This window comes from Protopterus annectens, chromosome 16.part0, assembly GCF_019279795.1.
Source record: "Protopterus annectens isolate FY-2018-M chromosome 16.part0, PAN1.0, whole genome shotgun sequence".
Lineage (NCBI taxonomy): Eukaryota > Metazoa > Chordata > Ceratodontiformes > Protopteridae > Protopterus > Protopterus annectens.
The window spans coordinates 608,920,868-608,944,138 of NC_056750.1; the positions used below are offsets into that span (position 1 = coordinate 608,920,868).

A 23,271-nucleotide genomic window follows, 5' to 3' on the forward strand; every position below is an offset into this window, starting at 1 on the left:
GATGGTGTCAAAAGCCTTGGAGAGATCTAGATAGGCTCTGTGAACTACCTTACCCTCATCTACCGCTTTGGTGACCGCTTCAAAGAAGTCTATCAGGTTTAGGAGACATGATCTGCCTTTTACAAACCCAAACTGAGTAGGGTCCAGAGGTGGGAGATTACTAATGTCATTGTTTAAAAGTTCCATGATGATACATTCCATAGCCTTGCAGACCAGGCTCGTCAGGCTAATGGGGAGGTAGTTCCCAGGGTCTGTGGTGGCTCCCCCTTTGTGGAGTGGGATAACCATTGCTGTGCGCCATTCAGTGGGCACAAAGCCTGAGGTGAGGCTATGATTGAACATGGTACTTAGGTGGGGTGCCAGTTTCTTCTGTAATTTGTGTAGAACGCAGCCTGGGATGTTGTCAGGTCCCATGGATGCTGTGTCCTTGGCTTTGGAGAGTGTGTTTTTTATCTGTGCAGCCGTGATTACAGGAACTTTGCATTCTTCCAGTATAGAGATGGGCCGATTAGGGGGTGAGAAAGGAGTAAAGTTAGGATTGAACCTGTCTGCCAGGATGTTGGCAATATCATTTGGTCATGTATATTTAGTGCCATTGTGCTGTAACTCAGAGCAGATCTGAGTGTTGCCATTGAGATTCTTGACATAGCTATAGAATGCTTTGTGGTTGTCTTCAGAATCAATGGTGATTTTGTTTTCGTAACTAGCTTTGGAGGATTTTATGAGGGATCTCAGCTTCTTACTGAGGTTGACCATGGAGTTCCTCCATTCATGGGATTTTACTCTTTTTTGCAGCAGTTTCTTTCTTCTGTTGTAGAGTTTGTTCATGGCAAGAGGCCACCAGATTGGCTTCCTTTTTTGGAGGCTAGCATTTTGATTTTGTTAGGGATTGCACAATCCATGCACTCATGTAAGTGCATATAAATTGCATTTGTATAGGATTCAGCAGTCGTACCTCTATTGTCCGTCAGCATGGGTATCGTGAAGTTTGGCTTTGGAGAAATTGTTTACGGTGGTTTCCCTAATGGGGGGTGGGGGTGGGATGTGAATGTCTAGGGTGATTAGCTTGTGGTCAGATCTGACCAATGAAGGACTGACCTCTGGTGTGGAACACCGGTTGCCCATGTTGGTAATGACCAGGTCTAGGATATTGCTGCCCCTGGTGGGGGTGTGGATAAGTTGATCCAAGGCATTGGAATTTATGAATTCCAGAAGACATTGAGCACAAGCGTTGGTACATGAGTAGTTTTCCCAGTTAATGGTGGGGTAGTTGAAATCACCCATTATTAGGGTGTTAGGTTGTACCCTAATATTTTCCAGTGTATCAAGAAATGAGGAATTGGAATCCTGGAGCATGGTGGGGGATCTGTCACAAGCTACAATTTAGATTGTGGTCTTGCCCAGAGTTGGTTGCACTTGGATAATCTTGGATGCATTATGCTGAGCAACTAGCCTGGAGGTGTGGATATCCTTAATGAATATGGACACTCCTCCACCTTTAGTGTTTCGGTCCAGGTTAGGTGGCCGAAAGGTTTGGTATGAATTATAGCCTGGTAATGCAGGGGTGGTCTCTGGAGCCTTGAACCAGGTCTCTGTCACTGCACAGATGTCAATGTTCTCCATTTTAAGGAGTGCCTCGAGTGAGTGCATTTTGAGGTTTAGACTTCTAGCATTAAGTAGTATTACCCTCAGATTTTGCTTGCTTGTACCTGTTATGGTGGTGAAGTTGTAATTTGAACCTTGCCTAAAAAAGGCACTGTAGGGGTGGCAAGATCCGGAATCCCAAGGGCGACAGGTGCAGGCCATCTCTGGCAAAGCATTGTGGTTTGTTGATCATGTCACCCCAGGCAGACAGATACTGGCTCCCCTTAGAATGACACTAGAAGCTTAGCCAATTGTTGAAGTCAGTCATTTTGTCCTTGTACTGTGGTATCATTCTGGGTGATGACAGGATGCTACTCAGGGCTAAGATCATATCTGTCTGGGCTACTGGATTGGATAGCTCCTCCATGTCTCTTTTCATGTAGTTCAGGGAGGTACGTCTCAGGTCATTCACACCAACATGGACAATGATACAGTCATATTTGTAATTGTTGTGGAATGACCCGAGTGCGTGCATTATGTGGCGGATCCTGGTACCTGACAGGCAGCTGACAGTAACTTTCTCTTTGTTTAGCCTGGTGAGTGGAACATCAGTGTGCCTGACTATAGAGTCACCTATGATTAGAGTGTCGGGTACATTGTTATGCCTTATGGGCTGTGGTTGAGTGGCACACTGAGTTTGTGGGCTATGTGTCATTTGAGTTGTGTTGGGGGATAGAGGTTGTTTGCGTTTCTGCTTTGGGAGGTCCCTGTTGCTTGGGTAGATTTTTATTGAGAGCCTCCGCGAATGTAGGTGTGTGTTTTGTGTTTTGTGTTTCTGTGTGTGTGTTTTGGTGGTGTAGGTTTTGAGGGACTATGTGATGAGTGTGGTGTGGTGCAAGTGTTTACCTTCTCCACTTGACTGTCTAGTCCAGTCTTGGGTGAAGAGAGCTTTCCTACCAGTTTAGCTATATAAGTGCATCTCTCCTAAGTTGTAGTGTTGGGTGGTAGGAGGAGATGGTTGTCTGTGTACATGAATCAGTAGCTGCATTGCCCAAGATACCCAGATTCATCGGGTAGACAGGAGAAAACACCGGGAGCTGACCCTTAGACATGCCTGGATAGGTGCTTATTTATTAAGTACTAAAAACTGTTTTCCTCTAGACAAGTGAGGAAGGTTGAGTGATGTAGTAATTTGTAGCTTATTTAGTGCTTACAATGAGTTCTGAACAAGTGCTGAGCTCAAAGAAACAGGTTTGAGTGCTGAAACTAGAAAACTGGCTAGTTCTAAGAAACAAAATTAAGCTAGAAGGCTTCCCTCCAACACAGAAAGGCTTGGGGGCTCAAAAGCTTACAAACAGTCCTGGATACAGCAAATCTGTATCTGGACTAGACGACTTACAAAAAAGGCAGGAAACAAGCTTAGAAAATTTTTTTTTTTGTAAAGGGGAAAGGAGGAGCAGAAACTAAGTGGATTGGCCAGCTCAAATGTTCTCCCTGGATTAGGTAGAATTAGGTAATGACACTAGATTGGGAGGAGTGTCCCAGATCAAATTTACTGTAGGGGTGGGCAACTGCAAAGCCACCAAGTATAAAAACAGGATACCTATAGGGAGCGATGGTGGGAAACAAAAATCAGAACAAACAAACCCCAACCAGATGCTTAACAATTGTAGAAAAATTCTAGTTAATACCTCACACACAGTGAAACTAGCTAGAAAAGTATATGCAGACAATAAAAGTCTATAAATAACTGGTAAAAATAAGCAAAAAACAGGATACTTAATGTTATATATCACAGATTAGTCGGCTTAGTGCCCTTCCTTCGATTAGCTCAGTGTGAAATGGCAGAAACACTCACAAGTTAACTTCTTAAGTAACAAAGTTGAAACCTGAAACAACTTTAAAAAGAAGCTTGAAAGAACCAATGAGGTGCTTACTCCAAGCCATAGTCCAGGTAACCCCAATCAGCCAATGACCATAAACAATTCACTCTCACTGAAATGCTATACTGGAGTTCTTCTTCAATAGTAAATGGTGTCATCTTTTTGCAGACATCCAGAAGAGGTAGGCAGAACAGTAGTTGTAGATGGCATACATGTACCAGCATTGAGACTACACTAAATTGTATTATTAAGTTACAACAATTCACTCATTTCTGTCCAGAGAGCTGGGATATATTGCACATTGCATACAGTCGCCATACTAGATATGATGCCCTATTTTGTGAAAATGTAGCAGTTATCCTGATGTGCGTATGTATAAATCACCATGCATTTTTCAAATTTATACAAACCAGGCTTACTTTGAGCCTATCTACAAGCACTTCAGGAATTTCAGTGTTCCATCTCTCCATGCTATAGAGTGTAGCACCAGCACTCCTTCCATAGTCTAGCAATCCTGTGCTCCCTTTTTAGTAAGATAAATACCTGCTCATGTATTAGTGATGTGCATGCATTACTTAAAATGGATGAAGCTGATGAGTGCACTAGCACTGGCCAAAGTCGTGTCTGTTATGACTGTTTTTGTAACAGAATGAATAGTAATAGAAACACCCCAGACTCTTTTTACACTATAATAATAAATACCAGATAACTATGGAGATCTGAAAAGTATGTACCATTTTAACAGATGTTGCCTTGCTGTAGTGCAAGGTTCTCATCACCTTTCTGTGGAAGGCTGCATAATCTTGTTAACTTTATTGTTGAACCACGTGCTTGTTCATGACTGATTCTGTGGGAGGCTAGGGAAGTGCTGTGAGAACTGCATTTTTTGCATATGTGAGGTTTTATGTGGGGAAATGCAATGCATGCTATGTATTAAATTGACTGCACAATGAGAATGAAGTGCAGATTAAAGGAGGGGGAGGGATATAAGAAGAGCATTTCAAAGGAAGCTGAATATGGCAGTAGCACAGACTAGTGTACGGACCTCCAGAATAAGATAGAGAGGAAGTGGATATGTGCAGCTGCCTGACAGCAGCAATAAAAAAATGGTGATGGCTTAACATCACTGCAAGCAGTTTGGGCTCTGTAAGAGTGCACAGCTTACAGTATGGCATTTTTATACTACTGCTATCATCCTCTCTCACAGTAATATACTGACTTTTTTTCTGACCATGTTTGAGGAGATTCATAATGCTGACATGGGAAAGCTAGTGATAACTGCAGGTGGCACAAGGTATTTCCAGTGTAAAGATGAAAAATTATTGTGTGCTAGAAAAATGCTGAGAAATAACCTGGAAACAAGAGAAGGTGATGAACAGTGATTGAAGTCATTGTTGAGTTTGTTTGTGGTCAGAAATGGTGGGAGGCTGCCAGGAGTTGGACGTATTAAAGTTGTACTATTCAGAGTACATAGAATCAACGCAAAGGAGCTGTCTGAAACTATTTTATATGGATATCCAGAAAGCTGCTTTTGAAAAGAAGGGGACATTAGGAATAAGAGGTATTGTAGAAGGAAAGTGTGATGTTCATTATTCCCACTGCTGCGGTGGCCTTTACACGGCATGGATTGTTTTCTACCCAGGAAACAAAAACAGGCCAGCTTCAAAAAGCTTTGGCTCCCTCCCTTCTTCCACACCTTCACTCTGACTGCTGAGTCTTAGTGAAAATTTCTTCTGTACTGTTTTGCCATCCTGAGAAGAAGCATCTTGTGGACTTCATAGGAGCAGCAATCAGCTAAGAGTATTGCTTCTAGCAGATAAATTCCTGTTTGGGAACCCCTCAACACAGAAGTTATTGCCATTTTATAAAAGTGTTGTGAATGTAAGTATGCTGTATGTGAACACACAGTGAAAATTTACTTTCTGATTGACCCACTGCAATAATTCTTACTGCTTTTGGCTCGTCTTCCTTGGCTGCCACAAGGATGCTTACCAAAATCCTGCTAGTTCTTCTCCCACCATGCCTAGAAAGAAAAAAGTCACTTAGCAAGGAGCCCTTGTCATTGTCATGGATTCAGTCTCAGTTTCAGCCAACAGTGGGTGACCCTGCAGTGGCTATCGGCTGATGTCCTTACATTCACTGCTGCAGTATTCTTAATGATATGGGGATTCCCTGCCACAGAAGCCCGTCATCCGGCCAGTCTTCCAAAGACTTTTGAATTTAAAAGGTATGCCGAACATCACCATATGCTTCGTGCATAAGATAGGGTGTAAAGGTGATGTTCAGGCTTACCAAAAACAGAACTACTTTGCCACCAGTCTGAACGTATCTTTTACACTGTCTGCCAGATAAATGCATTTTCATTCTCCATTGACTTCCTATACCTATTTGCTGTTTTTGCAAGATAAGTGCCCTAATGGGGATTTTGTTTTTTCTCATTTTTTTATGTTCCTTGAAGTAAATGTCATCCAGGAAGGTTAAATGCCAGTGTGGGAGACAGAGTCCCCATACAGACAACCACAATAAGTGTATTTTTGCTTAGGTGCTTCTCATGACCATACATCTTTTTCTATTTGTCAGGCATTTGTTCCAATAAACCCTTTGCAGTTGATTTTCTTCCCTTTCCTTGTATCTTGAGAACCAGCATCTTAAGCTACTCATTAGGAACCTAACTAATTTGCACCAATCCCCAAGAGACCAGGTCATATTCTGGCTCCACCAGCAGGTAGGGAATTGTGGAGTAAGGAGGTGCCTGTAGATGCTATGGTCATGGCAGCAGCCACCATGAAGAGACTTGCTGAGCAGAGTTCCTCTGCCCATCCTCCTAACAGGGAGTCTAAGGCATAGACAGATTTGGGAAGCATGTGTATGCTTCGGTGACCTTTGACCTTCAGTCACTGAACTGTTTGGCACATTTTACAACACTACAAAGGGGCTTGATCAAGGAACTTTCAAAATCCATTGCTGGGACCACTACAGCTGAGGCTAGCTTCACAGTTGTCTACCCATTAATCTAGTTCAAATTCGTTCATGTGACATCTTGCATGCAGCTGAAGGTGCCTCAAGTGTGGCAGGTGCAGGCATTTCCATCAGAAGGCATGCTTGAATGCGCTTGTTTGATTTTGCAGAGCCCTTCAGGTCTTCGTTCGTCAATGTTTCTTTTGATGGCAGTTCGTTGTTTGACTCAAAAGTGAAGGACACACACTCCAGGTGTGAAAAGGATGTAAAGACACTTTCTGCAGTGGGCATATGTTTTTTGATGCCTCAAAGATCCTTTTCTAGAAATCAACAAGGTGGTCAAAATATGGTTCAGAAAGTCCCAGGGTCCTTTCCAAGATCCATGTGGAGATAGTTCTCCCAAGGGCAAAGGGGGGAACTCAAATGGATGACGATGCCTGCGTGGCAATATAAATATTTTATGAACAATGCAAACTATTAAAACTGTATTAATAATGTTATCAATAAGAAGTATTTTTCTTAGCCTTTCCATAAATTTTGTATAGTAAAATGCACACAAAACCCAGAATTATATTGTTTGCCAAGTTTCACAAATTGTCAAATCTTGGAAACTGTACAACCTAGATATAAATTGTTAGAAAACCAGACATACGCTTTTATAAGACAAGAAATTTCTGAGTGCATGTTTATTGAGATATATAAAGAAATGTGAAAATATATGCTTAATTGTATAATTAGCAATTTAAATAGCACCAAATATATCTCAAGAAATGCAGCTTACACTGCAGTATCACTGACAGTTTCATTTGATGCTGTGCAATAGTTTGTCAATCACTTGTTTTTTGAAGTATTATGTACATATGGAAATACTGCTTATTTTCATAATTACTAATAAACTAGTAATATCTCCATTATAGTGTTATATAAATGGACACTGATAATGAATTTTCCTGTCTTCCACCATGATATTTCACACCATACCACTCAACAGCATGTAGGTCTCTCAGCTGAATATAAATATGAATAATAAATGACAGTGATTAATTTCTCTGCTGCAGGACAAATCAGTAATCTTAGTGTCATTTTGTTAATATGTCCTTATCCTTTCTAATACTGCCTAATGTTAGCTGTTAGGTCAATGCGTTAAAAAAGCCAGACCTAAAACACTATAAGGTGCCCGTTATCTATAACAAGTTAACTGGGAATAGTGTGGTGGTGCATGGATGTAAGAAAGGGGGGAATCCATCACAGTGGAGTAAAATTTGTGAATTTGCTTGGTGACTAGCACACAAGTATTGTCAATGAAGTCAAATGGAAGATATAAAATTAACAGAAGAGGGAAACAAAAGAGGTGGGGATGGAATTAGTACTTAAAATGTTAAGTGCACATTCTTCCCGGTTAACAGACAAGTGGAAAAACTCGTTGGAAAGATGTAGTGATGTATATGAGGAGGGGTACTGAAAGCTCTTCCTTCCTTGCTTTCTCTATTTTGTGCTTTAAGTCTTATGTATTCCTTTTTGCCATTAAGGGACACACTATCAGTTTGTATTTCAGTTTTAAGACTACACGTAAAAGGGGTATTGTTTAGTTTGTGAATTCATTTGCATTTCACTGACTATAAACATTTAGGCTTTTAAGTTGAATCTTTTGCTCTTTTTTCTAAGTGCCACGAGATCTATAATATCCACCACAAGATCTAGATCTATAATGTCCACGTAAGCTACCGACATAGGCAGATGGGAAATAAGTTTACTTAACATCTCTTATGAAGGACAGTGTTTCAGGAGTGCAGCAACTCCCATGATGCACTGCAGTATCGGTACCAAAACATGAATCCAGGTACATGATGTGGACATAGAATCCACAGCCTTCCAGTCTTCCAAATATCAAAAACTGGTATGCAGTGTCCTGAGACACTGTTCCTGCTGAGATTTCCATTGCTAGAGATCTCTAGCTTAATTGTGAATGTCTGTTGTTATGACCAGGACTTTCAATACTTCATAAATTTTATTGTGTGTAATTACTTTTGCATGTTAGACAGTTGCATTGTTTAACCGTGGAAATTCCTGGACTGAGGTACCTTCTTACTTCCATGTGATTCAAATGTTTACATCCTGGTAATGCAGATGCAAATCATATCAGAAGGAATTGCACAGTGTACAGAAGCTTAGGTAGTTGATGTTTCTTTTTGGACCTGAAATTCATCTCAGCACATAAGGAAATTGCATCTGAAAAATATATGCAGATTCGGTCAGCATGATGATTATGCAATGTACTTTTTGCAAGAATCATCTAAGTAAATAGACTAGACCACTGGAATTGTAAACTATAACAATATCACAGAGACTTCATCAAGTAAGGAGTTTGGCATCAGGATTGTAGAAGTTATCCTGATGTTGTTTTACTTAGTGTGACATGTTGGGGTGGGGGTGGAATCTGCAATGAATGGTCAGAAGCAAACACTACTGAAGGTTTTGCTGTTTCTGTGTTGGCATATACTTTTCCACATCCAGATTGTTGACTTGAAATGAGTTAAATAAAATCTAGTGATCCCAAGCCAGTGGCAATATTCTTAGAGTTGTGGGCTAATCTCTTGGAAGAGAGATTGCACAAAGGCAATATAGTGATTTTAAGGTGTGTGTGATATCTTCTACCAAAAGCAAAACATGTGCTTTCTATTGTTTCAATAGATTGGACCTCCTTCTCTGCTGTTATATGTGGATGCTGGGCCAGACACTATGGTTAAACGTCTCTTGAAACGTGGTGAGACTAGCGGCCGAGCTGATGATAATGAGGAAACGATCAAGAAACGTCTGGACACCTACTACAAAGCCACAGAGCCTGTGATTGCATTTTATGAAGGCAGAGGCATTGTTAGGAAGGTAAGGTAACATGAAAACTAATTTTAGATACCCCTTTTTGTATGTCTTACCAACATGTGGATCACTTTTTCTTTACTGTTCTCAAACGTGAAGAGATTTTTTTTTCTTTAAGTAGACCATATATTATCACTGTAATCAAGATTATATGAGGAAATTTACTTTAAGGGTGGAGAATGTTTCCACTCTGACTACCACTGCAACAGTTTAATAAGCACAAAAAGGACCCATCATTTATTTTATTTCCATTTGATAACTGGGTATGGGGACTGCTCCGAAGACCCTTTTCAGCCATGACCAGAGTACAATAAAGCAGTAAAAAAATAAAAATCAGTAGTACAACTTATACAATAGCATATTTATATGTAAATATAGTCATAAAGATATATAGATAGGATTAATATTAGATTGAATACATTAGCAGTGGCATCAACCCCCCCCTTTCCCACTTTGTACATGGAATTAGAGTATCATATCAGCAGTGGTCACCGTCTAGAGCCACTATTCACACTGCCACTTGGTGGCTAACCCTACATAGTTATCAGCAAATGAGAACAATTAATGGAAAACACAATGACATTCTACATAGGTAAGAAATCAAACTGCATTGAACTCTTATGATTGCTTAGATGGAGTTGCTAGAGTAGGAATGGACTGGTAGTATTGTTAACCGTTACCCTAAAACATTTACATGAAGACTCATTACGTAGATGCTTAGACCGATTTTGAGGAATCTGTACCTTGAAGTCAGGGAGAAGATTATAGTTAAAGTGGCTGTAGGTAGAGGAGCAGTAGCCTTTCTTTAGCCAGGTTTCAGTAATGGTGAAAATTTGAGGATTTTCAGTAATACACCGTGATTCTAAAGAGTACTCTCTATTAATAATTCTACATGCATTTATGCAAGCTAATTCAAGGTCACCAGGTCTAATGGTGATATTATTGTGTGGCCTATATGTTGCTAGATAGGTGGATGGAAGTGAGCTTTCTTTATAGGTGGGCTAGGGTTTGAGTACATGTTAGACTTAAGCTTGCACCTGACGTAGAATAGCCTCATACTGAGAAGTTTTCTAGTATTGTTTTTGTCTTTTGATGTGTTTAGGCTAGTATTAATATCTTTCTATTGATATATAACATCATTTTTTAAGTGTGGTAAGACAAATGAAATATTAATTGCAATATAGTTTGAGCTTGTAAGAGGAGTAGATGTAACGTGGTGTAATGCAGAAGTGGTCTGTTAAGATAAAGTGTGTGATATAAGGTAAGGGGGTAAGTAAAGATAAAAGAAAGAAAGAACTGAAGCTTGGAGATGACTAAAATTTAAAGAGTGGTGAAGGAATAATAGAGTGAAAATAGTTGGGGAAGAATCAGTTAAGTTTGTTAAGGTATATGTAGAAAAGATAGACTTTAACTGTCATTTTCCTGACACATGTATTGTGATAGTGTGTCTGTGAATGTATTTTAATAACTTGTGCCTACATCAATATACCACTGTTATTTTAAACATATTGTGGAGAGTAGTGCTATATATTATTGATTCCATCTGTTAAAGTAATCTAAGTGCACCTTGTATATCGATATCACATGAAATGTTTGAGGAGGACAACTTTCCTAGCAGAGGAAAACAGCAATGTGATCCAGTATACTTTTATGTTTAAATCTGATGTGCCAGTTTTCATTCGTCTTCAACCTATGGGTTCTGATCCGATCCTTGGATCCAACTCGGCCGTTACACTAGCTCAGGGTCTTTAACAAACTCTCAAGCTCCTTCCCTACCCATAATGCAGTACCTCTATTCATCCCTCAGATGTCATTTGCCACTCTACAGTCTAGACGTGGTAGTCTTCAGCTCTCAAGCTTCGTTTTGGGAGATAAGTGAGTCTTTCGTACTTTCCGTCTTTGATGAATTTGTTCTGATCTCCTTCCCTCCCTTGTAACTGTTATCATTTAGTACATTTGTTTCAGTTGTTTAACTTATCTTCTTCCTTGTATTTTATCCATTTAACAAATGTGGCCTTAAATTGCCCTTTTTTGAAATAGATGGCTCAGATAAATCAAGGTACCACAGGGTAAAAAAAAAACACCCTAATACTCTCTCTTCTACCATTCTCCTAGTTATGGGGCTTCTTCTGTTTAGATGTTTTTTCTGTTGGACTCGACCTCTGCTCTCTACCACAGAAACAAACACATCTTTTTAAAAAATGCAGCATTTTGGGGGCTTCAATCCCCCAAACATAAACTAAAACCCTTCAAAAGGTCAAAACATTTCATTTTCTTGTCAGAGACAGAGAAAAAGATGAATCGCAAATTTAGCTGTGCTTTCTTCATAAAATTTGTGATTCTCCGGTAAATCACTCCGATGGTCTGAGGATCAGAACATTAATGTATTCTGACCATCTTCACATTGGTTATCCATGTGTCTGACATGCTTTTCATTTCTACAGTTTTTGCACAAAGTCCTGTTTTTTGCCTCATATGTTTGGTCCTTTTTTTCCTAGAGTAATGGTTGACTGGCAAATTATTTATTAAATATGATTAAGAGAGCTGGTTTTGGATCAGAGGTCTGAATTTTTCCTGACCCTCTTTGGATACGAAAGAAATTTTGTCCGATCCATGCCTCTCAACTGTTCAGATTTTCCCAGTGTGCTCTAACCACAGAGAGGCTCTCAGGATTAAAAGTGACTTTCGAAAATTGTAAGTGCTTTATTACAGATGTGTCCCTTTTTTTTGGGGGGGGGGGGGGTTTGTTTTATCTGGCGTCACCTTATCTTCAGATCTGAGCCTGGATCTGGCTGCATGCACTCCGTTTTTTTGTGCTGGGTGAGAGTAGATGTTCAGGCTGATCCTGGCTTTTTGCCCTCCATCTAGATCCGTTGGTTCTCTTCAAGTAGGTTCATAGGTTGGTACTAGGCTATTGGCCCTAGGACCTATGCAATCCTAGCCATAACATTTCCCCGGCTATTTTTCCATCAATTTTACTTCCCTGGTCCCCTGTCTAGCAGGGCAAATGACGTGATCCCGGGGTGAATTTCCTATCTCCCATCCAGTCGTCAAGGTTCAATTTGAAGAGGGCCAAAGAGGCACTCTGCTTGACATGTATGGGCAGTCTATTCTAGAGAATGGGGAGTCTTTGGGACAGGAATCTATCCCTCCAGCATATTTTGTTCATTCTAATGACCAGGTTTAGATCCTTGGAGCGTGTGGCTCTGAGGGATTGGGATTTCTTTAAGTGTAGCATGTCCAACAGCTCTGAGTTTGGCATGACCTTGTATATTAAGCAGAGATCGCATCTGAGTAGATGATATGTGACAGAGTATAGCTGGAGTTTTTTTAGGCGGTCAGCAAAGGGCATCTGCTTTAAGCCTGTGATTCTTTGTGAGATATTTCTGCGGCTTTTCAAGCCGTTGCAGATGTCTTGTGAGGTACATACCAAATGGGGTGTTGTACTCTATAATGGGTCTAGTGAGGGATGAGTACAGAGGGACAATGACCTCCTTTATTCCTGGATGAAAAGCCCTTCGTAATGAGATGTGCTACATAGAAGGATTTCCTGACTGTTGTGGCGATGTGGTTATCGAATGTGAGACCACTGTCCATCTGTGTCCCTAGGTCCCTTATCACACCTTTGGTGTTTAGCATACTGCCACTTATGTTGTAATTCATGGGTACATGGTTTTTCCCAAAGGGGATAACTATAAATTTCTTGGCATTGAGCTTGAACCCATGGCTCTGGCACCAAGCATCTGTCTCTGTAAGGCCCTTTTGAAGGATGTCCACATCATTTGGGGATTCGATAATGGCTTCCAGTTTGCAGTCTGTGAACTTTGCTAGCCAGAGTTCCTTGGTGTTGGCCTGTACTTCGGAGAAGTAGATGCCAAGCAATAGCGGTCCCAGGACTGAACCCTGAGGTACTCCACTTGTCTGGAGCTGGATTTGGAGTTGGCTACTTTTACAATATGGGTTCTGTCAGTAAGCCAGATGGCAACCCATCGAGTGATGTAGGGATTAATGCCCAGATTAATAAGTTTATCTATGATGCCAGAGTGGGGGATGGTGTCGAAGGCCTTGGTGAGGTCCAGATAGGCTGTGTGTACCATCTTGCCCACGTCCATGGCTTTGGAGACTGATTTGAAGAAGTCAATAAGGTTGAGGAGACAAGATCGGCCCTTCACAAAACCAAACTGGGTGGGTCCAGTGTTTGAATGTTGCCAGTGTCCTTGTTTATAAGTTCCATGATAATGCGTTCCATGGCTTTGCAGAACAGGCTCATTAGGTTGATAGGAAGATAGTTCCCGAGGTCCAAGGTGGAACCCCTGCTTTGTGGAGTGGGATAACTGTAGCTGTGCACCACTCATTGGGCACAAATCCTGAGGTGAGGCTATGATTAAACATGACACTTGAGGTGCCAGTTCATTTTGTAGTTCATGCAGTGCACAGCCTGGGATGTTGTCTGGTCCCATGGATGCTGTATTCTTAGCTTTGCAGAGTGTGTTTTTTACCTGTGTGGCTGTGATTACCAGCATTTGGTAATCTTTTGGTATTGAGATGGGCCCTTTAGGGGGTGAGAGGGGGTGAAATTGGCACTGAATCGATCTTCTAGGATATTGGCAATATCCTTGGGATCAGTATATTTAGTGCCGTTCTGTTGTAGCTCAGAGCATATCTGAGTATTGCCATTTAGATTCTTGACATAACTATAGAATGCCTTGTGGTTGTCCTTAGAATCTTTGGCAATTTTATTTTCGTAACTAGCTTTGGAGGATTTTATGAGGGACCTCAGCTTCTTAGTTTTTTGTATCCTGGGATTTTCCTTTTTTCTGTAACAGTTTCTTCCTTCAGTTGTATAACTTATTTATGGCAGGGGACCACCAGATTGGCTTCCTTTCTTTGGAGGAGAGCATCTTGGTTCTATTTGACACAAGTGGATATGCTCATACAGTGCCTTAGTGTAGGATTCGGCAGTCAAACTTTCAGTTCCCATCTGCATGAGTGTCGGGAAGTCTGCCACTTCTAACTCGAGTAGCATGAAGTTGGCTTTGGAGAAGTTTTTTATGGAGGTTTCCCTACTGGGTGGGGGTGGGGATGGGATGTGGAAGTCAGGGGTGATTAGCTTATGGTCATACCTGACCAGCGAGGGGGTGACTGCTAGTGTGGAGCATCAGTCTCCCATGTTGGTAATGACCAGGTCAAGGATATTTGAGCCCCTGGTTGGGCTATGGATTAGTTGATCCAGGACGTTGGAATTTATGAATTCCAAGAACCGTTGTGCAAATGTGTTGGTACCCAAGTAGTTTTCCCAATTAATGGCAGGGAAGTTGAAATCACCCAGTATTAGGTGTTAGGTTGTATCTTAATATTTTCCAGTATGTTTAAAAAGATGTAGTGAGAATCTTGGGGCAAGGTGGGGGATGTGTAGCAAGCTATAATTTGGACTGCAGTCTTACCTAATGTTAGTTGCACCTGTAATATTTCAGATGCATTGTGTTGGGCAACTAGCCTGTAGGTGTGAATATCCTTGGTGAATATGGACACTCCACCATCTTTAGTGTTTCGGTCCTGGTTTGGTGGTCGAAAAGTGTGGCAACAGTTGTAACCTGGTATTGCAGGGGTGCTCTCTGGAGCCTTGAACCAGGTCTCGGTTACTGCACAGATATTGATGTTCTCCGTTTTTAGGAGTGCCTCGAGAGAGTGCATTTTGAGATTTAGACTTCTAGCTTTGAGTAGCATAACCTTCAGATTTTGCGTGTTTTTATCTGTTACAGTGGTATCATAATCTTTCTTTCTGCAACTTTGTTGAATCCTGAGTCTCTGGATCTGACTAACGGGTGTAGTTTGGTTTCAGAGCTCTGTTTCTTGCTCTAACATATGGAGAGCTATGGTGTCAGATCCAAGAACTGCATTGGCCTGTCCCTCTTCAGATCCAATGAAGGTTTTTGATGGATCCATGGCTGTTTTGCATGTCAGTTACTTGGTCGGATCCTAAGTCTTCAGATCCAACAAATGGATGTGGACTACCTCTCAACTGTACAGATTTTCGTAGAATGTCCAAAATGTTGGTCTGCTGCTCATAAAAATCTGTAATTTTCTGGCAAATCACGGAGGATTGAAGTCACCAAATAATGACATATGTTTGGGTTTCAGATTTCATATCCCTCAGAAACTGCATGCTAATAGAAATCCTGTTATTCTAGCAACTTTATAAGCTTTGAGTATTACTGAAATGCTGTCCCTATTTTTGGGCCTTGTATATTCCTAAGATCACAGAAGCATTCCTCTCTGGTGTTCATATTTTTGCCTCATTCTTTGGTCTGTCCTTCGTGGTTTTTTTTTTTTTTTTTTTTTTTTTTTTTGGTGGTTTTCCTTTGGTTCTAAAGGTTGAAATCATATCCTTCAGAAAATACTTTTCAGAGCTTTGTCCACCCTTTTTTCTTCTGGGCAGAGTTTGAGTAGTGCTGGTAAGACTTCAGATCCAGTGGCTTCAGATGATTTGGGGCTGCCTTTGGATCCTAGCTCCCTTTAGGTTATCCGGACATAGCTTTTGCTGCATCCGATGGATTAAGCTGTTATCCCTCCCTCGAATCCTGGAACTTTTACCTCAACAAATGGTATCTGAAGCCTTTCCTTTGGATTTCTCTTGAGTCAGAGACATCTGACTGTTGCAGGTTCCGAGGTTTTTTCATGGTTGCCTTAGACCTTCAGATCCATCAGGCAGACTTGACAAAAAGGAGAATATATATACGTGTGTGTGTGTCTGTATATACATATATATGTGTGTATGTATATAATATAAATATATATGTATGTATGTATAAAGTTCTGAATTTGACTACTTTAGATCCAAGGCTTGCTGGGACTTTCTTTGGATCTGTGGGTTTTTTTCCTCTGGTTTGACAGCTCAGATCATACTTCTCAAACTCCTAGAGAAAGAAATCTGGACAAAGCCATAAATAAAAGTGGGACAAAGGCTCCGAAATAGGGACAATTTTTAAATATTGCTCTTACAAACTTAAAAAGTTAATAGATTAACAGATTTTGCATTAGCATGAATTTTCTGAAGGGTATGAAGTCAAAAACTCAAATGCTTTCATTATTTTCTAACTTCAGTCTTTAATGATATGCCACCAGTTTGTCAGAAAACCACAATTTTATGAAACATGGGCTAAAATTATGTGGCAAAAATCTGGACATTCTGTGAAAATCTGTACCGTTGTGAGGTATGGCAGATCATGTTGAGATCTGCCCACTATCTTGATGTCTTTATCGGATCCTGAAATTTTGGATCTGATGAACTTCATTCATGCAGTCAGTCGTGTTTTGAGGACTCTCTCTCCCTCCTTTATGAGGATAAGGATGGGATGCTGTATCAGCAATGCACAGCACTGGGATGCAAATGGTCACCGGCAGATAGGAAAGTTGTGCATTATGAGTGGTTTCAAAACAAACAGGGCAACTAACAGTGCAGAGTTCCACTGGCTGTCCTTCTGGTGCAGAGTTTAGGATGGAGGACAGTTTTGTGAGGTGTGATTTTACCGTGGTGGTATATTTCTGAATTGCTGAATTGTCTGACATACTTACTGGGCTGCAGTGAGGGTACAGCTGAATCTGTCTAGATCTCTGTCCGCTATTTGACCCATCCTAAGGTTCTACCACCAGTAGTTTTTCCAATATGGCTATTCTTCAAGCTATATTAGAAAAATCTGCTAGGTTCATAGAATTTTTCACAGGTTACATAATTCCCTTTCTTTTTTCCTAACTTTATAGGTTCATAGGTAGGTACTAGGCTATCTGCTCGAGGGCATTTATAAGCCTAGCCAGAGTGTGTCGGCTTTCGCCACCCCATTGATTACTTTACTTCTCAAAAAAAAAAATGTTTGTTGCTCTATCAGGTTGAGTGGAGGAGTTAACACTGAAAATTGCAATGGATGCTAAGAAAGGAATTCATTCAAAAGGTCTCACCAGGCCATTTGTAGTCTGGACTGGAGACCACTTTGGATCTCATTGTGTTGGACAAGTCAGTTCATCACAATATTTTCCGTATGTTCGCCACTCACGTTTTCCTTCCCTTTTCTAATCAAGGACAATTGGGTATGACCCATGGCTCTTCATGATTTCAGCTGTTCCATAGAAGTGGCAGAACTATCCAAGGGGGATCTCAGCTTCTATTTAGTCAGTTCAGAGTGCTTTCATTTGGCCTCTCCGCAGCTCCAAGTTGTTCACCAAAATTATAACAGGAACAGCTCACTTCAGCCCATTAGTTACTATCAACCTGATTGATTCGGCAATCCTTGACATTATACTTGGTAATGATGATTATAGTTTTTTTTTTTTTTTAACATATTCCACATAAGAATTCTTCTGCTGAAACTACTCAGTGGAAACCAGTGTCAGAAAGTGCAGAGAATCTGTGCCAACTCAAAAATCAAGCAAGTAGACACTAGAGGTGCAGGATTATAAGAACGACCAGCCCAGGAATCCACAAAAACAAGTTTATTAATCCAGAAAAGAGGAAAAACATTAAACAGATAAAATTCCAGATGGTCATGGTGCATTCCAGTTTGCCTCCATTTTGAAAGCATGACTGGATTTGCTCAGTCGATCTCAAGGACACTTGTCATCTTATAAAGCTTGCGAGGCAATCCAAGAGATTTCTACACTTCTAACTGGGGGCCAATCATTAAAAGTTTAGAGGGCCTCCATTTCATCTCACCACTGCCTCCCCAGGTGTTCACCAAGGGTATGACAGTAAAAGCAGCCTGGCTGAGGCTGCAGGGATTCCAGGTCTTTCCCTACCTGGATGATTTGCTCCTAAATGCCTCCATGAGAGCATGCCTAGTCAGGGCCAGGGGCACTTTACTTCAGCTATGCAATTCCTTAGGGGTCACAGTCAACTATTAAAGTTCACCCTCCATCCATTTCAGACCATATAGTTTATAGGTTACTATTTCGACACAGTCTCCCAAATTGAAAAATGTCCATAGCCTAGAATATCAAACTTTCGGGGTCTGCCGGGTTCCTTGATTACTTTCAGAAAGCCTCCAGTATGTCTTATTCTCAGGCTGTTGGGCCACATAACATCAGCCATCTGTTTAGCTCAAGTAGCTATGTATCACATGAGGGCATTGCCATGTAATCTGGTAGCACATTAGTCATACTTAACCAATCAACTTTCGCATTTTTCTGACCAGTGTTTTTTGGGATCAAATTAAGTGGTGGTTGGAGTCTCCACTGGTGTACACTGGCAGACCATTTATGCTCCCCCTTCCTTAGGCTACAGTCATAACAGATGCCTCTATTCAAGAGAGGGCATTTTGAAGGGAGGCCTGTCCAGGGAACCTGTTCTGCTACCAAGGCCTGCCTGCACATCATTGTCTTGGAGATGAGGGTGGTCTTCTTTGCATTGCAGTCTTTTCAGGACATTATGTTGCAGGCTTTTCAGACAATATGTTGGTAGTATGGCTGAACAAAGAAGGGAGAACCCATTCTTACCTCTTTGTCGAAAGGCCATCAGGGTCTGGCAGTGGATGATTTTATCTCAGTGGTTTCTGACTGCAGTACATATCCCAAGGAAATCCAGCATCTTATTTTTGTTCCTGCTCAAACTGCCCACTTTGTCCTTCCTAACAAGTGGTCTCTGAGTACAAGGGTTGTTGCTTGCATTTTTCAGTGCTGCAACACTCCTTGTTGCAACCTGTTCTTACCTGTCCATCACCAAGTGCAGCAGCCATTATGCCTTAGTCACCCCTCTGGAACATTCACCTAGGGAAGATCTCCTGTATTCTTGGCCCCCAGGTCTTCTATATGCATATCCTCTGACCCCATTAATAATAAAGTTTCTTCAGAAAGTAGCCTGTTGCTGAGTGACTGTAATCCTCTTTGCTGTCTTTTGGCCTTGCCAGGTGTTTTTCCCATTTCTTTTGCTTCTCCTGAGGTTCTGTCCTTGGGTCCTGGATCCTATTCCGGATCTGATTTCTCACCCGGCAGACACAGAACCATTCAGCCTTCAGGCATTCAGGTTAACCACTTGGTTTCTTCAATTCCCTCGATTGCCAGGAATCCCAAGCTGTCAAACAGAGGCATACACATATGAACTTCTTCCCAGCAGATGTCTACTCATAAGGTGTATGCTAGTAAGTGGAATCTTTGTCTTGTGGATTATCTCTCAGGGTGTGGATCCTTTTTCAGCACCATTGGAGGCTGTACTGGACTTTCTTGCAGATTTGTTTAATTCTCTGGGCACAGTTCTTCGACTATTAAAGTGCATCTGCCTGCTGTATCCAGTTTTCACACTGGTAGGGATAATGTGCCATTGGCTGCCCTTAAGATCTCGAAAGACGTTCTCTAAGGAACCTTTTTACTTCTTCATCCTGTCCGAGATCCTGTTCCACCTTGGGACTTGACTTTCATGCTCCAGGTACTGGCAGCACCTCCTTTTGAGCCCTCTTCTACTGTTGATTTGAAATTGCTGTCCTGGAAGACTCTCTTCTTGGTGACCATTACTTCTGCCAATTGTGTGTTAGAGCTATAAGCCCTCTCTCCTGTCTCTCCTTACTTAGTCTTTCACTGAGACAGTGTGTGTCCTTTATACTAGATCCTGACTTTCTGCCTAAGGTGGTATCGGAGAATAATTTGAACCAGGCCATTCATCTTCCAGTATTTTTATTTTATTTTCCTGATTTTTTCCAATTGGGGTGAATATCTGCTACACTGTTTTGATGCCTGTAGTCAATTGAGGTTTTATTTGGACAGAACAAAGTCCTTTAGAAAATCAAATCAGTTATTTGTCTCCTTTTCTAAATCTTGGCTGAAATTGCCTGTTTTGAAGGTTTCTCTAGCCAAATGGCTATCTGATTGTATTTCCTTTGGGTATGGTTTGAAGGGGAAATCTTTGCATCAAAAACCCAGTGTTCATTCTACCAGAGCTATGGCTACTTCTACAGTTTTTTCCTCCAAAGCTGCTATAGATAACATCTGTGCAGCCGCTACTTTGGTGGGTCATCCATCACATGTCCATGTCCCAATAGAAACTGGATATCCATTTAAGGTCTAGAGCTTTGTTTGGTTCCACAATGTCGCTCAATTTCCCTTCATGAGACCACCCTAGGGTGTTAACTTTGCTGGAAACTCTCCCACAGGTTGTCCCAGACAGAAACAGACAGCACATATCTATCATTATAGTGAGTACATATCTTTCATTTATGGTAAGTTTAACTTAAACAGCTGCACTTTTTCGTGCATTTTGCCATGCTAATCAACAGTTTTCTAAACTGCAAATTTTGTTTAACTCTTCTGAAACCTATCATAGTTTCTTTTTACTCCTGAGAAATATTGATTCTGTTGCTGCAGCTGTAAAAAATTACATTCTAAAAAACAGCAGGGGAGTTTTCTCTGCAGTCTCTTACTTTTCACTTTTCATAACTGTTGTTGCTGACATTAAGTTTATTTTTGTTAGAACCTATCTCATGAATCACTCCATAAAGGAAAATTATTTTGACTGCAGTCATTTTATTCATATTTCTTGTTTTCGTTGTGTATCCTGCTTTGTACTGTATTTGCATATGATGTATATGTTCATCAGCAAGATACAAACAGTTTCCCTCTGGGTGAATATAACATTCTACTGCAGGCAGAATGCACATGAGGAGGTAAACACCTCTGGTTTGTGTGGTGCTCTCACTACCTGTAATTCTCCATTTTACTATATTACTGCAATTCCTCACCGATTAACAATGAAAGCTGCCTACTGTCTTTGCGATACTTCCTGTTCCGGTTATTGCTGCATCCATGTACATTTATGTGGGCAGGCTCTATAAATTTTGCATTAGACGAATTTCAAGGAATGCTGTATCATTAAAGGGGTTATAATGTTTTTAGTGATGCTTGTGCTCCAAAATTGGAATAATGATTGCACTGTGAAAGAGGTAGAAGCCACAAATAATAAACTAAATACATATGCTAATCTCTGCAGCACTGTTTTTTAAAGTGTCCATTTTTCAGAGCTAAGTGTAGACACAGTAGCCTTATTCCATGCCTTTGCTTAAGGTCTTTTACTTAAAATATAATAGACTTTACAGCAGAGCTATAGCTGCCTCATCTAGCACCCTGTGGTTGTCCCCAAAGTAGCACCCCATCCTCCTCACTTCTTCAGGTAATGAGCCAAAAAAGGACTTTGGCTTTTGCTGTAGAAAGCTGATAGGTACTTTTGTGCCAGTCATCCTCTACAGCAGCAAAGCCCCCCCCCAGTTCTTTAAGTGAAGGGGAAAAAAAAAACATCTGCTTTGTTTAAACTGTAGCAAGCTGATACTGCTTGCTACATGGAGTACTGAAGTGCCTTTCTGTACCAACATTTTGGTACAGAAAGAAAACTCCAAAAAACTCTCAGTTTTATCCTCTAACACTTTACGCTAGGGGAAGCTACTCCCTTTGCTCCACCCTTTCTACACTACTCTACATCCCACCTTACTGGGCACTTTAATTGCCTTGAGGGTATTTCATTATTGAATAGAGGAACCTTTAGGTACAGTAGAACTCTGATTTACCTAAAGTGCAGCCAAGTAAAGAGTAAAAAATCCCTATATTTAACCTTTGCTACAGTGTACATTGTGAGCAGCTTAATGTTTTAAAAAATAGACTGATTTTTATTGAAGCTGACCACATTGCTATTAAGTTTTGTATTCTTTTTCTAAACAGATCAATGCTGAAGGAACAGTCGATGAAGTCTTTACTCATGTTGCTGCTGCTATCGATGCTCTCAAGTAAATTAAAACCTTGGATGAAGTGGCCACCAGGTTTCAGTAGAACATATCACCTTTCTACAGATCAAAAAAAAAAAAAAAAACTGTTCATCTTCTCTTTTGCACTGTGGAACTCCCTATCCCTTACCCATGGCAATCTGCACAGTCCTATTATGGTTTACGATCTTCAGGTCGAAGGTCTGCCTGCTTCTAAAAGACTTGAACTGTGTTCTATACTCATAGACATTTAAAGAACATGACACTTCAGCAAGCCCCTTTGCCTTGTGGTATACTTTCTGTAACCATCAGTTTTTCTGTGTTAGCCAGTCTGGCTGCCTTTAATTCTTGATGACACAACTCTCTAATTTGGTTCTTCACTGGTTTAATTTAAAATAAATAAATTAAAAATTAAAAAAAAAATAATTTCATTAATATGTTGTGTATCTGTGGCTCATAAGTACCGCTTTTTTCTAATCTGTTACTCTGCAGATTAATCATTTTGGTTCAGAAAATTCAAACATGGTCTCATTGGCATTTTTTGGCTTCTGTGTATAAACCTGATAGCAGCTCTACCACACAAAGGCGTCAGAAAATTTAGCACATACCAGAAAACAAGTTTCAAGGTCACGTACACACATCAATGTGTTGCTAAAGTATTTTTTTCTTTTCTGCACATAATGATACCCTTTGCATTTTATGTCAAGCGTGTAATGTGTTTGATATCTTAAGGAAGAACAAAACCGCATTCTAAGAGACATTTTGGCACCATACATGTATGTTATGATTATTTTACATTCTTTTCTGTAATATCTCATAAATATGTGGTACAGAAATATGTTTCATGTTCACATAGAGACAATTGTCATTTCCACCCATTGGTGGTGCAATATTGTTAATATAAGCGTACCTTATTGAAATATAGATCTCATTAAGCTGAAATAAGTTATAACAATGTTTCTGTTAGATTTCTTGTCTTGCAGGAAAGAAATTTGGCTGAAAACCAAGAACAATATCTGAAGTTGCTCTGCTTGTCCTGTAAAATTACAGCATGCCAGCTTCATTGTTATAGCATGAAGTGGCTCTGAAGTGTAGCATTAATTTAGAAGTAGGCCCAGACAATGTTCTTGGATAGAAATTTGAAAGTAGAACATTCTACTTGTATATTTTGTACAGAGAGCATGTGCTTACACTTCAAGCCGCATTTGTAGGCACACGTGTAGACAATGCAAAAATGTGAG

General features: G+C 40.5%; 1 protein-coding gene across 2 annotated transcripts in view; it reads left to right on the forward strand.

The window, feature by feature from the left end:
• Positions 1–22,453, forward strand: part of LOC122790848 (adenylate kinase isoenzyme 5-like) — a 1,153,343-nt gene extending 1,130,890 nt beyond the window's left edge. For both annotated transcript variants that reach the window (XM_044058488.1, XM_044058489.1), the window contains 2 exons: positions 9,117–9,308; positions 21,990–22,453. In XM_044058488.1, coding sequence (XP_043914423.1) covers positions 9,117–9,308; positions 21,990–22,058 — 261 coding nt within the window. In that variant the 3' untranslated portion in view covers positions 22,059–22,453. The remainder of the gene's footprint in view (positions 1–9,116; positions 9,309–21,989) is intronic.
• Positions 22,454–23,271: the final 818 nt, after the last annotated feature.